The 13,466-nt window shown below is 44.5% G+C and overlaps 8 protein-coding genes across 8 annotated transcripts; 5 read left to right on the forward strand and 3 right to left on the reverse strand. All coding sequences in view use genetic code 12, as the record gives it.

Annotated features, from left to right (window-relative positions):
• Positions 1–194: 194 nt before the first annotated feature.
• PGUG_04101 (uncharacterized protein) lies at positions 195–2,582 on the forward strand (the record flags this gene model as incomplete). The annotated part of the gene is made up of 1 exon (XM_001483322.1): positions 195–2,582. One exon carries the CDS (start codon positions 195–197, stop codon positions 2,580–2,582), a length of 2,388 nt encoding a protein of 795 aa, XP_001483372.2.
• A 12-nt stretch (positions 2,583–2,594) lies between these two features.
• PGUG_04102 (mitochondrial 2-oxodicarboxylate carrier) lies at positions 2,595–3,458 on the reverse strand (the record flags this gene model as incomplete). The annotated part of the gene is made up of 1 exon (XM_001483323.1): positions 2,595–3,458. One exon carries the CDS (start codon positions 3,456–3,458, stop codon positions 2,595–2,597), a length of 864 nt encoding a protein of 287 aa, XP_001483373.2.
• A 364-nt stretch (positions 3,459–3,822) lies between these two features.
• Positions 3,823–6,144, reverse strand: PGUG_04103 (Elongator subunit; the record flags this gene model as incomplete). The annotated part of the gene is made up of 1 exon (XM_001483324.1): positions 3,823–6,144. One exon carries the CDS (start codon positions 6,142–6,144, stop codon positions 3,823–3,825), a length of 2,322 nt encoding a protein of 773 aa, XP_001483374.2.
• Positions 6,145–6,195: 51 nt separating this feature from the next.
• MED20 (Med20p) lies at positions 6,196–6,969 on the forward strand (the record flags this gene model as incomplete). The annotated part of the gene is made up of 2 exons (XM_001483325.1): positions 6,196–6,227; positions 6,291–6,969. The coding sequence occupies 2 exons, from the start codon at positions 6,196–6,198 to the stop codon at positions 6,967–6,969; spliced, it is 711 nt and encodes a 236-aa protein (XP_001483375.2).
• Positions 6,970–7,078: 109 nt separating this feature from the next.
• Positions 7,079–9,343, forward strand: HCA4 (RNA-dependent ATPase; the record flags this gene model as incomplete). Its single annotated transcript, XM_001483326.1, has 1 exon — positions 7,079–9,343. The coding sequence occupies one exon, from the start codon at positions 7,079–7,081 to the stop codon at positions 9,341–9,343; it is 2,265 nt and encodes a 754-aa protein (XP_001483376.2).
• Positions 9,344–9,425: 82 nt separating this feature from the next.
• Positions 9,426–10,496, reverse strand: RPC53 (DNA-directed RNA polymerase III subunit; the record flags this gene model as incomplete). The annotated part of the gene is made up of 1 exon (XM_001483327.1): positions 9,426–10,496. The coding sequence occupies one exon, from the start codon at positions 10,494–10,496 to the stop codon at positions 9,426–9,428; it is 1,071 nt and encodes a 356-aa protein (XP_001483377.2).
• A 54-nt stretch (positions 10,497–10,550) lies between these two features.
• On the forward strand, positions 10,551–12,215 carry SAS10 (rRNA-processing protein; the record flags this gene model as incomplete). Its single annotated transcript, XM_001483328.1, has 1 exon — positions 10,551–12,215. One exon carries the CDS (start codon positions 10,551–10,553, stop codon positions 12,213–12,215), a length of 1,665 nt encoding a protein of 554 aa, XP_001483378.2.
• A 69-nt stretch (positions 12,216–12,284) lies between these two features.
• On the forward strand, positions 12,285–13,442 carry PGUG_04108 (TFIIH complex kinase subunit; the record flags this gene model as incomplete). Its single annotated transcript, XM_001483329.1, has 1 exon — positions 12,285–13,442. The coding sequence occupies one exon, from the start codon at positions 12,285–12,287 to the stop codon at positions 13,440–13,442; it is 1,158 nt and encodes a 385-aa protein (XP_001483379.2).
• Between the last annotated feature and the right edge of the window lie 24 nt (positions 13,443–13,466).

Consider the following 13,466-nt stretch of genomic DNA (forward strand, 5'->3'; position numbering starts at 1 on the left):
AAGATTGTGCAATACTGCTTATCATATGATACCACTTGTAGCACCACTTAGCACTAAATAACAACTTATCTTTTTGTCTCGATCTCTCTCTCTCGCTCTCTCAATCTGTCTAAATCTTGGCTGTCGCGCGCGGGCTCCCAATCGGCCTATTTCAGCCAACTCTGCGATCTGTTTAGGCGCCACGAATCCCACCAATGGACGACACAGAGGTGGTTTACGGCCAGATCTTTCGAGTTGGATACTCGGCGGATGCAATTGAACATGTGTATATGCTCAGAGCTGACAGTAAACGACTTTCCAATGTTTTACAGGGCCACAGCAAACAGCTTCCCCATCTGAACCATGTCGTCAAAACGTTTCTTTCGCTACTAGAAGCTGGAAATCGCCTTCTAGGGGAAACTGTAACCAGCAGGGAAGAGAATCCAACTTTACCGCTTAAGAAACCGGTATTTAATGACGGAGAAGATATCACTCAGTTACGGGGAGCTCCAAATGTTTCTATAAAAACGTACCAAGAACCCGAGGAAGATGTGTCTGAACAAAACGGACTCTACAATGGAAGCCTGAGACTGGATTCTGCTACAGATATCGATACCAAGCCACTTCAACGAAAACCACTGGTTTCTGTAGCTTCGATGGTGGCCGATTTCGAAGTCGCTTCCAATATCACTTTGGTGCTACTTGTGTGGATTCAGACTGTAGAAAGGGCCAATGCCGAGCTACACACCAGCACAAACAGTTTGGGAAGCGCTCCAGAGCTGGACTCTGTGGAATTGTTGTTCTCTGAGAAAGACGCTAGACAACACATGAACAACTTGCTCCAAAATTTCAAAAGCTTATTGACTATTGCAGCTTCCAAGCTCAAAGACGACACTTTTGACGACAAATTTTGTCTTATAGCGTCGAAAAATATGCTTCTGTTCGTGGTTTCTTTACAACGACTAACTATTTCAAGCATGGTGTTCTACGAAGGCTCAAAAAATCCTGTGGTTCTTTCCGTGTTACACACCTTATACGAAGTGAACTTATCGTCTGTTGTTCACGACTTTCTCGCCAACACCGCCGTGAAGTCTGAAGACGATACCTATAAAAATGCCGCTGTGCAACTTTCCTATGAAGCGCACTCACTATTGTTTTTAACAGAAGGTATTCTTACCACGCTTCCTGGACCTTTTCTACCTATTGATGCCTACTCTACACAGCCCGATATTTCCAGCTCAGAACAGCCTTCGAGTGTGTACGCCAGCTACATAAAAGTGCTTTCTTTCGACGAGCAAATGTTCATGGAGTTTTTCCTTCCGCGAATAAGTCCTATTTTGGCGAGGATGTATGCTGCTTTCTATAACCAGGCACCTGACTTGTATGTCGAGCAAGTGAAAAGCACTTCTTTCGTGGCGTGGGTTACCGCTAACACCATAGGAGGCAGTCCATATGTTGCACTGGATGTTAACGAGACCACGAATTTGCACAAAAATTTGAAGGCTTTTGCTCTTGTGGACCATGAACCGAGTCCATTTTTAAACGAGATTGCTAAAATCATCCACCCGACCGGTCAAAGTATCAACTACTTGCCTCTTTTAAGGGTAAGTTTGTGGATGGCTGCGTACTCGTTCAACGATAGCTTTTTATGGCACTTGACTACGGCCCAAAACTCCAAGTTACTTGACCTATGGCTCTGTACAGCCTCGTACGTGCTTCGGAATACCCATGATCTGCGCCATCTTCGAGCCGTGAGTACTCTCTTGGTGACAATTTTGCTCAAGATTACGTCGCCCAATGTTGGAAGTTACAGAAACAGCACCTACCAAAAAATCGTCACCAACTTGAAATCCTACATTATTGACGAGTTCAAGTACAAATTGTGCCACCAGTCAACACCAATAATTCCAGTTTCCTTGGATGAACTGGGCAGCAAGTCGGCATTGTACTATATCATGGATATTTGTCAAGTCTTTTTTCGTGCCAATTTAACCAGAAAACTAAATGTTGAAATTTTCAAAGGATGTTCCACAATATTGCTTCAAGCGCTTGAAGAACTTGATAGTGAGCCAGAACAAGGACCGTCCACCTACGCATGGGTGGAATTGTACAAAACTCTTACCGGATTTTTGGCATTTATTCGAAAGCAAAAGATACTCAAACACTCTGATTTGCCTCAACTCAGCTCGTTGGTAGAGGAAGTATTCTACATTATCAATGTGTTGCTTGGACCAAAGTTTTCTGGCATAGTTCACGACTCGATTCCTGTCGTTTATGAGCTTCTGTATCAGATTATGGGCAATGCTGAAGACTTGACTGCTCTACTCGCAGACTTGGCATTGTCAGACAAGTCTCATCTTTCCACTCTTTGTGCTCTTCTTGAGCAATTGAATCAATTTGTAAAGTCGGAAGACTCCGAGTTTGACTACCGAATTTTGGTCGAAAGCGGTAAACTTAAAACCATGTTAGCCACCAGCGTGAAAAGCTCGGGCACTAAAAGCTACAGTTATAAAGACACCTTTGTGTATTATGGATCAACCATTGATTTCCAGTTTGATAAGAACATTTTGAAGATAGATCAGATGGCACTCGACGAGAAATGAAAATCAGTGAACTTATTTCTTTTCATGAATGGTTCTAAAGAAATCCATACAAGTGGTGAACACCACCAACAAGATACCTCCACCGGGACCCAATCTCAACACCTTGGGAATGAAACCTTTGTATAATGCTGCAAAACCTTCCTCTTTTGCGACAAGCAAAACGGAAGGAAACGTCCATCTGTATCTAGTTGAACCAGCTTGAATTCGGGACTTGACGACATCGAATGGTGTGTTCAATACGGTACCAAAAGTACCACCAATGGTACCACAAGTAAGGTCAATCAAGGTTTTTTCAGATGCGGTTTTTGGTTTTGGCATCAACGATCTCACCTGGTGAATCAAACCAAAGTATCCAGCATTCCACCAGATGTGTCTCCACAAAGTGGACTCCAAACCTTTATACAAACCGAGAACACCGTTGTTCTTGACGATATCTTTAACCACTTCTCCCATTCCGTTGAACCGAGACGTTTTATCTTGCAACTTGATCTTGATCAATTCGAACGGAACAACAACGAACGACTCCGTGGCACCGGCCGTGGCTCCAGTCAAGATAGCCAAAGGCTGACTCATGGTCAGAACGCCAAAAAATGATCTATAAATCTTTCCCCATTCATCATTAGCAGCAAATTTGGTAGCCCTTTTGGGTGCTTCCATCAAAATTGGAGCAGAAATTCCCTTATAAAGACGAGAAAAACCCTCTTCGGCGACAATCTTTCTCAAACACCGAATCGTACCGTTATAGGCTCCAGTGGAGTCCAATTGTTGTCTTGTTTTAACCACATCGAGCGGGTACATAACCAAGATTTCTGATACACCAGCAACGGCGCCAGCAGCAAATTGGTATTGAAACGGAAGTGGTTTAGGGTCTGCCATGGTGAATAAATTTGGGTTTCTATGCAAAATAGTGGTTTTTTCACCGGTGATCAGATTCTGCCTCGTTGATTTGTTCAGTCATATGAAATTGTGCGATACCGCTATTAGATAAGCAGGGCTTGAACACAAGAGGCTTGGAAACGGGCAACTTTTGGGAGATGTAGGGAGTTGTGGGGGATACGATGGTGGTGATATTCTCGAGGTGACTGGTCTAATTGTGTGGTTTCAATTTTTTGGTTGACACTTAGGGGTCAACGGCCGGAGTCGGGTGGTGCGCGGGGTCGAGTGTGGGGTAGAAAAATACGTCAACTGCTATTGGAGAATACGACGATGCAAAAAGTGTCGCAAATGTCTGTCTTATCGACTAGGGGTTGCTAGCGGCGAGTCTATATATCCTTACGGAGTTGTCCCAGCTTCCTACTGCAATTCTGTGCTTATTAAAACCCACTCGTGAGACTCTTGCAGCCGGAGTAATTTTCTCATCGAATTCGTCACAGAGCACAAGTTCTGGTTTATTCAACTCAAACAGCAATAACGAGATCGCTCCACTCTCCATTCCTGCCACGACTCGTCCCTGGTCGTTTTGGATGTCGCAATCCACTGCGGTAACACTATCTTGCAATTTCATCGAGGAAACCAATTGAATTTTTTTATCTTCAAGTTTCCACAACTTGACCAGTTTGTCTCTGGATCCCGTAAGGAAGTAGTGGCCATGATCTGTAGACTTGACCCAACAGCAATCCCAGATAATTTTTGTATGGGCTTTGCTATTGAGTTCCACAAGTTCGAATAGTGCCTTAGTTTCGTCAACCACTTTCCATACACTCAACTGCCTATCTCTCGACACTGCCAATAAATATTGTCCGTCGCTGGAGAACCTTAGGCTGGTTACCGTAAGATTATGTCCCTCGAGAAGCTGTGAAGATTGTTGGTACTCAGAAGCAGCATTGAATACACGAATTACAGCATGACGAGAAGTATTGGAACGACAAGTAGAGGCTATGAGGTTGCCGTTAGGTGACACGGCCACACTGGATATTTCGTAGCCATGCCCATAAAGTTTTTCTTGCTCGGGAAAGAGTGTGTGTCTCTGGAGATAATCTTCAAGTGGTGGAGATGGCGGAAGAATGTCTTTTTCTTCTGGGTAGTCGTTTTTTTCTTGGTCGTCGTTATCCTCTTGGTAGTCGCCGGCTTCCATCTGCTTTTCAGCCTTGTTGGACAAACCTAAGACCGGTAAAGATGCTGATTCTGGAAGCAGATGCGATGATATTTTGACTCCGCAAGCATCCTGTAACAACTGACTTATCAGCTTTGTCATCTCGAATACCCTCAACACCTTTTCTTCTCCTCCAGAAACGAATTTCAGACCGTCAATGTGGTCCAAAGACACCATATCGTAGCCGTGAATTTGGGGTCTTGCGAACTCGTGCCATGTGTGATCTTTTGCCCATTGAGCATATAGACGGGTAGTTTGGTCGAGAGAAGTTGCCATGAAGAATCCTTGGTTTGACCACTTTACGTCTGTCACTTCACGAACTGGTCCAGAAACGCTTATTTTTGGGTTCCAGTTTCCCGAAGTTTCACCATTGCAATATGTTCGTATAGCACCAGTTTTTCCACTCGCCATGATATACTCAATATCATCTTTTGCAAACCACAAACACGACCAAAATCCACCACTGGCACCAGTAGCAGTGGAGGCACCTTTAATGGACATTTCTCCAAGACGACTTATGGAACACCAGATACCGCTCTCTTTATCCATTTCCCATATCATTACTGCGGTGTCTGCGCTGGAAGAAGCAAGTTGGAGCTTTCCTTGAGGGTTCCATTGTAATCCTGAAACCCAGTCATCGTGGCCCATAAGAAGAGCGTCAAAAGATATGGCAACTCGATGGTGTGCCAATTGGAATTTGTGCTGCTTGTTAGACAAAAGAATGAGCTTCGAGTCGTCGTCGTCCGCATCGTCGATCTTATCGTCCACCTTGACTCTCCAAAGACGAATATAACGATCCTGTGAACCAGATGCTAGTATGTAATTGTTCTCTTCCTGCTTCACAAAACTAAGAGCTTTTATCCAATCTTCATGACCTGTAAGAACGGCACAACGTGATACAGCCGCAGAATCGGCCAGGATCTTCACAGAGTACACATACAACTTGCTATTTGTGCCACCAATTACCAAGATGTAGCTGTCTTTGTAAAGTTGTTGCAATGCAAGTGTGAGTGGAAAAAAACCGTTCTGGACTTGAAAATTACTGAGCTGGGTCCAGTTGTCTTCTTGAAATCCCCACAAGATTATGTTGCCATCTGCTCCACCGGTTGCAAATATCGAGCTATCAACTACAGCTAGCGATGTGACAGAACTGGTATGACCCTTCAATGTCTGGAAAAGACTGAAATCATTATTTGCTTGTTTCCACACAATAACGGTATCGTCCTCAGCGATAGAAACGAGAAATGGTGTTTCTGGAACGAATTTGACCCCTGTGACTGTCCGAGAATGACCCTTCAAGGTGCTGTAAACACCTGATTTTTCATCTTTGATTGGCTTCCATATAGCTACACAGGTGCCTGCTCCATATGCTACTATTTCCGATCCGGGATCGTAGTCTAGAATGTTTGCCTGGGTGTTGGCTCCTATAAAAACTGCTTCTTGCAGCACCATCAAGTCGAGCGATGACATCGAAAAGGCTGCGAAGAGTTGAAAAATCGTGCGTTGTCTGCAGGAGAAATCATGATAAATGTAATTTGGGTGCGACTGGTGAGTACTGCAATCATGGTATCGGCGTAAGTATAATTCACCAAATTTGTCTACAATTTCTAACTCAGCATTATTCTCGTCTCAAACGCGACTCCAGATACGATTTTGCAGTTCCATGACCAATTGCTGAACGAACTTCCTGTTCTAAAAGGTAACTGGAACTTTAGCTTCAAGATTTTCAGAAACAATCCCTACTCAATTCCTCCAGAAAAAGCTTTGGAATTGCTGCAGTCCGACGAGTCCAAGTACTTACACACCTGGTCACCATCCTACTTACCTGGAACGGGCGTAGCACTCATTAACAAGTCTTCGTCATGTGTCTTTTCTCAAGTAATTGCTGAAGAAGCGGGTAATGAAAATGTTGAATTTACCATTCCAGACGCTCACCTTCACCAGGGAGCCACTACTGGGCTCAATGACCCATTTGACTACTTTGTTGCTCAAAAACTTCAAAGCATGTGGACCCAAAGACAAACCGTGAAAGGCGATGGAGGAGAAATTTACGAACTCGAAAACGAGCGGGTGATCATACGAACCTCTAATGTGTTTCTACATGGTGTATTCAAAGGTTTATTGATTCAAATTGAAATCCCATCAATAACTACCGCTGATGCTACTGTGTTCGATCCCGTAATTCAACGCTACAGAATTCCCCAAGGAAGGATATGCGCTGAAGTTTTGGACCCGAACTTATTGGACAAGTACGGAGACTTGTGCTTGCAATTGGCCGAGATTCTCAACTTTTAGATGCCGAAGGATAGCCGTTCTTGTTCATCTGGGGTACATCCTGCAGATAGTCGAAAATCTCATCGCATCCGCTTTTTGATCGCATCGCTTTGAGAGTAGTCAGAGCACCATGGCCAAGCCCAAAAAAGGAGCAAAAGTCAATAACCCCAACAGAAAATCCCGCAACCAGAAGGTTCTCCAGACCATAGCGGATTTGCAAAAGCGTATCGACGAATATGACCCGGCTACAGATGAACAGTCCATTTCTCAGTTCAAGCATCTCCCCATCAGTGAAGGAACCTACAAGGGACTTCTTGAAAATAACTTTGTTTCGTTGACCGATATTCAGAAGAAAGCCATCCCTGTAGCATTGAAGTCCGAAGATGTAATGGGAACTGCCAGAACAGGATCCGGAAAGACACTTGCATTTCTCGTTCCAGTGATTGAAAAGTTGATTCGCGAAAATATTACTGAGTACGACGGACTTGCAGCTTTGATTGTATCGCCTACACGAGAGCTTGCGGTACAAACGTTTGAGGTATTGACCAAAATTGGTAAGTACAACTCGTTTTCTGCTGGTTTGGTAACCGGTGGAAAAGACGTCAAGTACGAAAAAGAGCGTATTTCAAGAATGAACATTTTGATAGGTACTCCAGGCCGTATATCGCAGCACTTGAACGAAGCGGTGGGCATGGAAACCTCCAATTTGCAAGTATTGGTTCTTGACGAAGCTGACAGATGCTTGGACATGGGTTTCCGCAAGCAAATTGACAATATTCTTGGTCATTTACCCGTCACCAGACAAACACTTTTGTTCTCAGCGACCCAGTCAGACAATGTCAAGGACCTTGCAAGATTATCTTTGGTGAATCCTAAGCGTGTTGGAGTCAGTTCTGACCAAGAAGTGTCCAGTATACCCGAGTCTTTGGAACAATACTACATCAAGATCAGCTTAGCATCCAAGATGGATGTGTTATGGTCGTTTCTCAAGTCACATCTCAAGAGCAAGATCTTGGTTTTCTTCTCGTCGTCTAAACAAGTCCAGTTTGCGTATGAGGCCTTCAGAAGACTTCAGCCGGGAATCTCACTTTTGAAATTATATGGTCGTCACAAGCAAACGTCCCGTTTAGAGACCACAATGAAGTTTTCCCGAGCTCAGCATGCGTGCTTATTTGCAACAGATATAGTAGCCAGGGGACTCGATTTCCCGGCTATTGACTGGGTGGTTCAGGTAGACTGTCCAGAAGACGCTGCCACTTATGTTCATCGTGTGGGAAGAGCGGCTCGTTTTGGGCGACAAGGAAAGTCGCTTTTGATGCTTGCACCTTCAGAAGAGGAGGGAATGGTCAAAAGACTAGAAGCGCATAAGATCTCGTTGAAGATGATGAACATCAAGCAAAAAAATAAAAAAGTCATATCTCCACAACTCCAATCGCTCTGTTTCCAGGACCCAGAGTTGAAGAATCTTGGCCAACGTGCTTTCATATCGTACATGAAATCGGTTCACATACAAAAAGACAAAGATATATTCAAAGTCGAGGAATTACCAGCGGCAGAATATGCCAAAGCTTTGGGATTACCAGGAACCCCCAACATCAACATTAAGAACGGAGCAGGTAACAAGGACAAAAAGAATATGTCGAGAGAGTTATTGGCACTTCAAAAGCCAGAAAAGCAAAAATCAGATTCGGAAAAGGTCAGAACGAAATACGACCGAATGTTCGAGCGCCAAAATCAAACTGTACTTTCCAAAAACTACTTGAACATGGCTGCTGGTGACGATAGTGGCAGTGAGGATGATTTCATGTCGGTTAAAAGAAAAGATCACATCATTAAAGATGAAGAGTTGCCTGATTTGTCCGTTCCTGTTTCCAAGCGTCAAAGCAAAAAAGCTCTTTCGAAAAAAGCGTCTCTTAAACTGAAAGGAAACCCTACCAAATTGATATTTGACGACGAGGGTGTCACTCATCACTTGTATGAATTTGAAGACGAAGAAGACTTTAAGCTGAGAGGCGATGCCAAACTTCAAAAAGCCGAATTCGTCAGTAAAGAAAACGAAGCTATGTCCAAGGCTGATGTGGACGATAAGGCTACTGCTCGAGAAAAGCGTCAAGAAAAGAAGCGGAGATGGAAGGAGCAAGAGCGTTTAGCTCGTGAACAGGACGAGTTCTCGGGCTCAGAAGATGAAGCCCACACGGTGACTCTAGCTGGTGCAGACATAGATCGTGACATGGACTATGGTCGTTCAAGTGAGGACGAGCAGCCTCCAAGTAAGAAACCAAAGTGGTTTGAGCAAGAGAAACCAAAGAAGAAGAAGGTCGATATTGTTGAGGTTGAAGAACCTGAGACACTTGAGGATTTGGAAGCGTTGACCGCCAAGTTGATTGGAAGTTGAACCCACTGGCAAACTACTCAGTAGAAAGGCTCCACTAGTATCGGCTCCACTAGTATCTACATTGCATATTAATATTCGTTATTCATGCTACCTTAGGAATGGCGACTAGCTTGCCGTCTACTTTACCCAAATTGTACATTCTGCCCTTGATAAGCGCACCCTGTTCATCGTAGATGGTTTCTTCTGATGGTGGAAACATTTCCATTGCAACGACCTCTTGGACAAACTTGGAGGGTGCACCTTGAGCAAGAGTCAAGGTATTATCGTTTCCTATATTCATGCTGACTTTTCCTGATTTGTGGATGTTTATGGACCCGATTTGGCCATGGTTTGTTGGAGTGCCGTCTTCATTGGTATACTGGGGTAATATTTGAGGAAGCTGGATGAGAAAATATGGTTCTTCGACAGACAAATTTTCCATTTTTCTTGAGAGCATACACGAGATTGCTTCGTGGTCCCTGGCGAGTTTCTCTGATTCTTCTTGGCCCAAAAGGTCTGCAGGTTCAGCGATCTTGGATTCGAGTTCTGCTTTATGTTCTTTGATTTTAAGTAGTTCCTCCTCAATTGGCTCCTCGCTTTTAACTGAAGTTTCTCTGACGTAGACTGGTTCATTATCCGGAGTGTCCTCTCTTGTAGCTGGCGTTTTGGTGTTGTCAACTTCCGTAGTATTTGCTCGTTCTGGACGCACTGGAAAAAGAACGGTTTCTTCGTCTGCAAATTTGTACTCTTTGTTCATATTGATGCGTGTCATGTCCTCGTCGTCCAGGTCTTCGCTGAGCGAGCCTGTGGTCTCAGTTTTGGTCTTCCGCTTCAAATTTTGAAAGAGTTCTGGTGATGGAGAAACAGAATTGAAAACCATGTCTTTGGTGTTTCCGGTTTTTGACCCAGATGGAGTTCCCATAGAAACAGATCCCATGGACAATGGTCCCGCGGACACTACATGAGTGCCAGCATAGGCGGGTTTTCGACTTTTCGGGCCTCTGGACTGATTATTTTTGGGAACGACTCGCGGAGTCGGTTCTGGTTTCACAACGGTTTCCTTCTCTCGTTCCTCTTTGGACTTTCTTACGACCACCTTGGGCTTGAACTTCAACGAGGGTTTGCTAGCGGGCGGTTTTCTGGGCGAATTTAGCGATTCGAGTCGGTTGGACATGTTTTATGGTGGAAGAAACAGCGATGAGAATTGACACAAAATTGAAAAAATGAGATGCGATGCGATGCGATTTGCAACTTTGATATCATGGACAGCGATTTAGACGAGGTCGATGCGTTCAATTCGAACCGGGAAAAGATCTTCTTGGACGGTGCTGGCGAGTACGGTCAAGAAAACGAGGTCCTGGACTTCTCAGATGAGGAAGTGATGGAAATAAACGAGAATGAAGACGGCGATGACGATGAGCAAAATGACGTTTCTGATGACGACGACGCTCTTTTGGACGACGAGGGCGCTCCAGAGGACGAGGAGAACGACCACGGCTGGGGTGGGCGCCAGGACTATTACGGCGGAGAAGACGACGACGCCAATGATGAAATGGCAGAAGAGGCCCGGCGACAGCAGAAGAAGCACCTTGAAGAATTGGCTATGGACGATTATGTTGATGACGATATGATGGAGGACTGGAAGAAGGTTGCCACCACCGAGGAGGAGCAGCAAAAAGTGTCAATTAATGCAAATGTTGGTGGTTCTTTAGATTCATTGACACCGGAAGAGCAGCGAAAATTATTGTTACAGTCGTATCCTGAGTTTGTACCTTTGTTGCAGGAGATGGTGAAGCTCCAGCCCACTCTAGTGACCGTGGAGAGGCTCCAGAGTCGTTCTGGTGTGGCCAAGGCTACGGCTTTGCGAGCTTACCTTGGATGTCTTTCTTCGTACTTTGCGTTGTTCATGGAAAAGTTGAGGCTGAATGAGGTATTTTCGATGAAAGACGAACCAATAATGGAAAACATATTGGGGTGCCGTGAAATATGGAGACAGGCCAACGAGCTTGCGGAAAATAACGAAGATGAGAAAGAATTCTCAACCGAAATATCACCAAACTCTCCACAAATTTCCCAAATCTCACCTAATTCTCCACAAAGTTCACCAGATTCACCACAAGTATCACCAGATTCTTCTCTGGGCTCCGACTCGGAATCAGACTTTGTGGATGCCCACGAGCATCTTCCGCTCCGCATCGATATCAATTCTCGTCGTAATCTCGCACCGTCGCAATCGGCTGCAAATGACGATTTTACTGAAATCACCGATGCCGTGGATATGGAAGACAAACAGCGCCGGAAGCGCACTTTGCGGTTCTACACCTCCAAGATCGACCAGGCAGCCGCCAAGGCGAATCACGAAAGATTTACTGGTGATATTGATGTACCATATAAAGAGAGATTGTACGAGAGACAACAACGATTATTGGAAGAAGCGCGGAAAAGAGGATTGGAAAAGAAAGATCTCGGCGAAGAACTCGACGAGCAAGAATTTGGATCTGGCGACGAAGCCACAGCGAGAGAAGTCAACGCCAAAGATGATGAATTTTATGAGAATGTTGCACAAGAAAAGAAGACCAAAAGGGCGGCCAGAAAAATGGCCCATGAAGAGGCAGTTGCGGCTGCCAAGGCTGGAAAGCTCCAGGAGCTCCAGGAGAGTATGGGCGAGGACGGAAAGCGTGCCATCAACTACCAAATCCTCAAGAACAGAGGTCTTACTCCACACAAGAAGAAGGACAATAGAAATACCCGAGTCAAAAAGAGAAAGAAGTACGAACAAGCCAAGAAAAAACTCAAGTCTGTTCGCCAAGTGTACGAGGGCAGTCTGGGACCATACGAGGGCGAAAAGACCGGTATCAAGAAAGGATTGTCCAGATCCGTCAAGTTGGTGTAGTCTTGGTGTGTATATAATTTGGATAAAATGCGATGAATTTGTTCAACTCATAGAAATCACTACACAGTAATGGTGGCCAATGACGTCGACGAGGGCTCTGGAAGCACTTCTGGCGCCGGAAAGAAACCTAGACAGCCCCGTACTATTGATGATTTGTATAGGCAGTCGTCGCAATTCCGAATGTGGTCGTTTACACACGAATCGCTCAATGAAATCAAAACTAAGACCAATGAAAAAGGCCGAAAAAAAGCCACAGAAACGTTCAACCACGCCCTTGCCCAGTTCCGCCAGACCAACTCTACTGAGTATGAAGCCCACGCTTCGGAACTCACGGTGGATCTGCTTCTAGACCTTCTTACGCTCGAAGAGGAAACGAAATACATCAATTTTTATTGCAAAAACATCATCGAAACCGCCAATTTTTTCCGAATGCCTACACAGGTGAAGGCTACTGCCGTTTCCTTCTTCAGAAAGTTCTATCTTGTGCATTCTACCATGGAATATCACCCTAAAAATATCATGTATACTTGCGTGTTTCTCGCTGCCAAATCGGAAAACTACTTTATCTCCATCAATTCGTTCACAAAAGCACTCCGAAATACAGAAAACAAGGATATATTGGATTTGGAGTTCACGGTGTTGGAAGCGTTGCATTTCACACTTTTGGTGCACCATGCTTTCCGGCCGTTGTACGGATTTTATCTCGATTTCCAGGCGGTTTTGTTGCATCCGGAACCTCGGATTCGGGGCCTTACAAACGAAAGACTTGCTTCTTTGTTAGACAAGGGCAAGGAATGGATAATGGAGAAAGCGTTGTTGTCGGATATTCCGTTTTTGTACACCCCTCCTCAAGTTGCGCTAGCTGCTGCTTATGCCGTGGATAAAGAGGTATGTGAGTTGTACTTGAAAATCAAGTTTGAAGACAAGCTCACGTCTATCAAGGAGGAGAAAGAAAGTGAGGAGAAACAAGAGATAAAACAAGAAGAAGGAGTCAAACAAGAAACTGAAGTAAAACAGGAATCTACAGAAAACGAACCAACTGCCTTAGATTCTGCTCCTTTGACACTACTGCTACTCTTGGAAACTGTCCAGCTGTGTTTAAAAGACGCACTTGGTTTACCTGAATCCACCGTTGAAGAGAACAAGGCCATTGACCGGAAATGCTACTTTGCGTTGCGTCCCAAAAAGTTGATAGAAAAACGCATAAAGAAGTTGAGTAATGGCTAGAAATCAAAGAAGAAGATAAAAAGC

This window comes from Meyerozyma guilliermondii, genomic scaffold (genome assembly GCF_000149425.1).
Source record: "Meyerozyma guilliermondii ATCC 6260 scaffold_5 genomic scaffold, whole genome shotgun sequence".
NCBI classification, from domain to species: domain Eukaryota; kingdom Fungi; phylum Ascomycota; class Pichiomycetes; order Serinales; family Debaryomycetaceae; genus Meyerozyma; species Meyerozyma guilliermondii.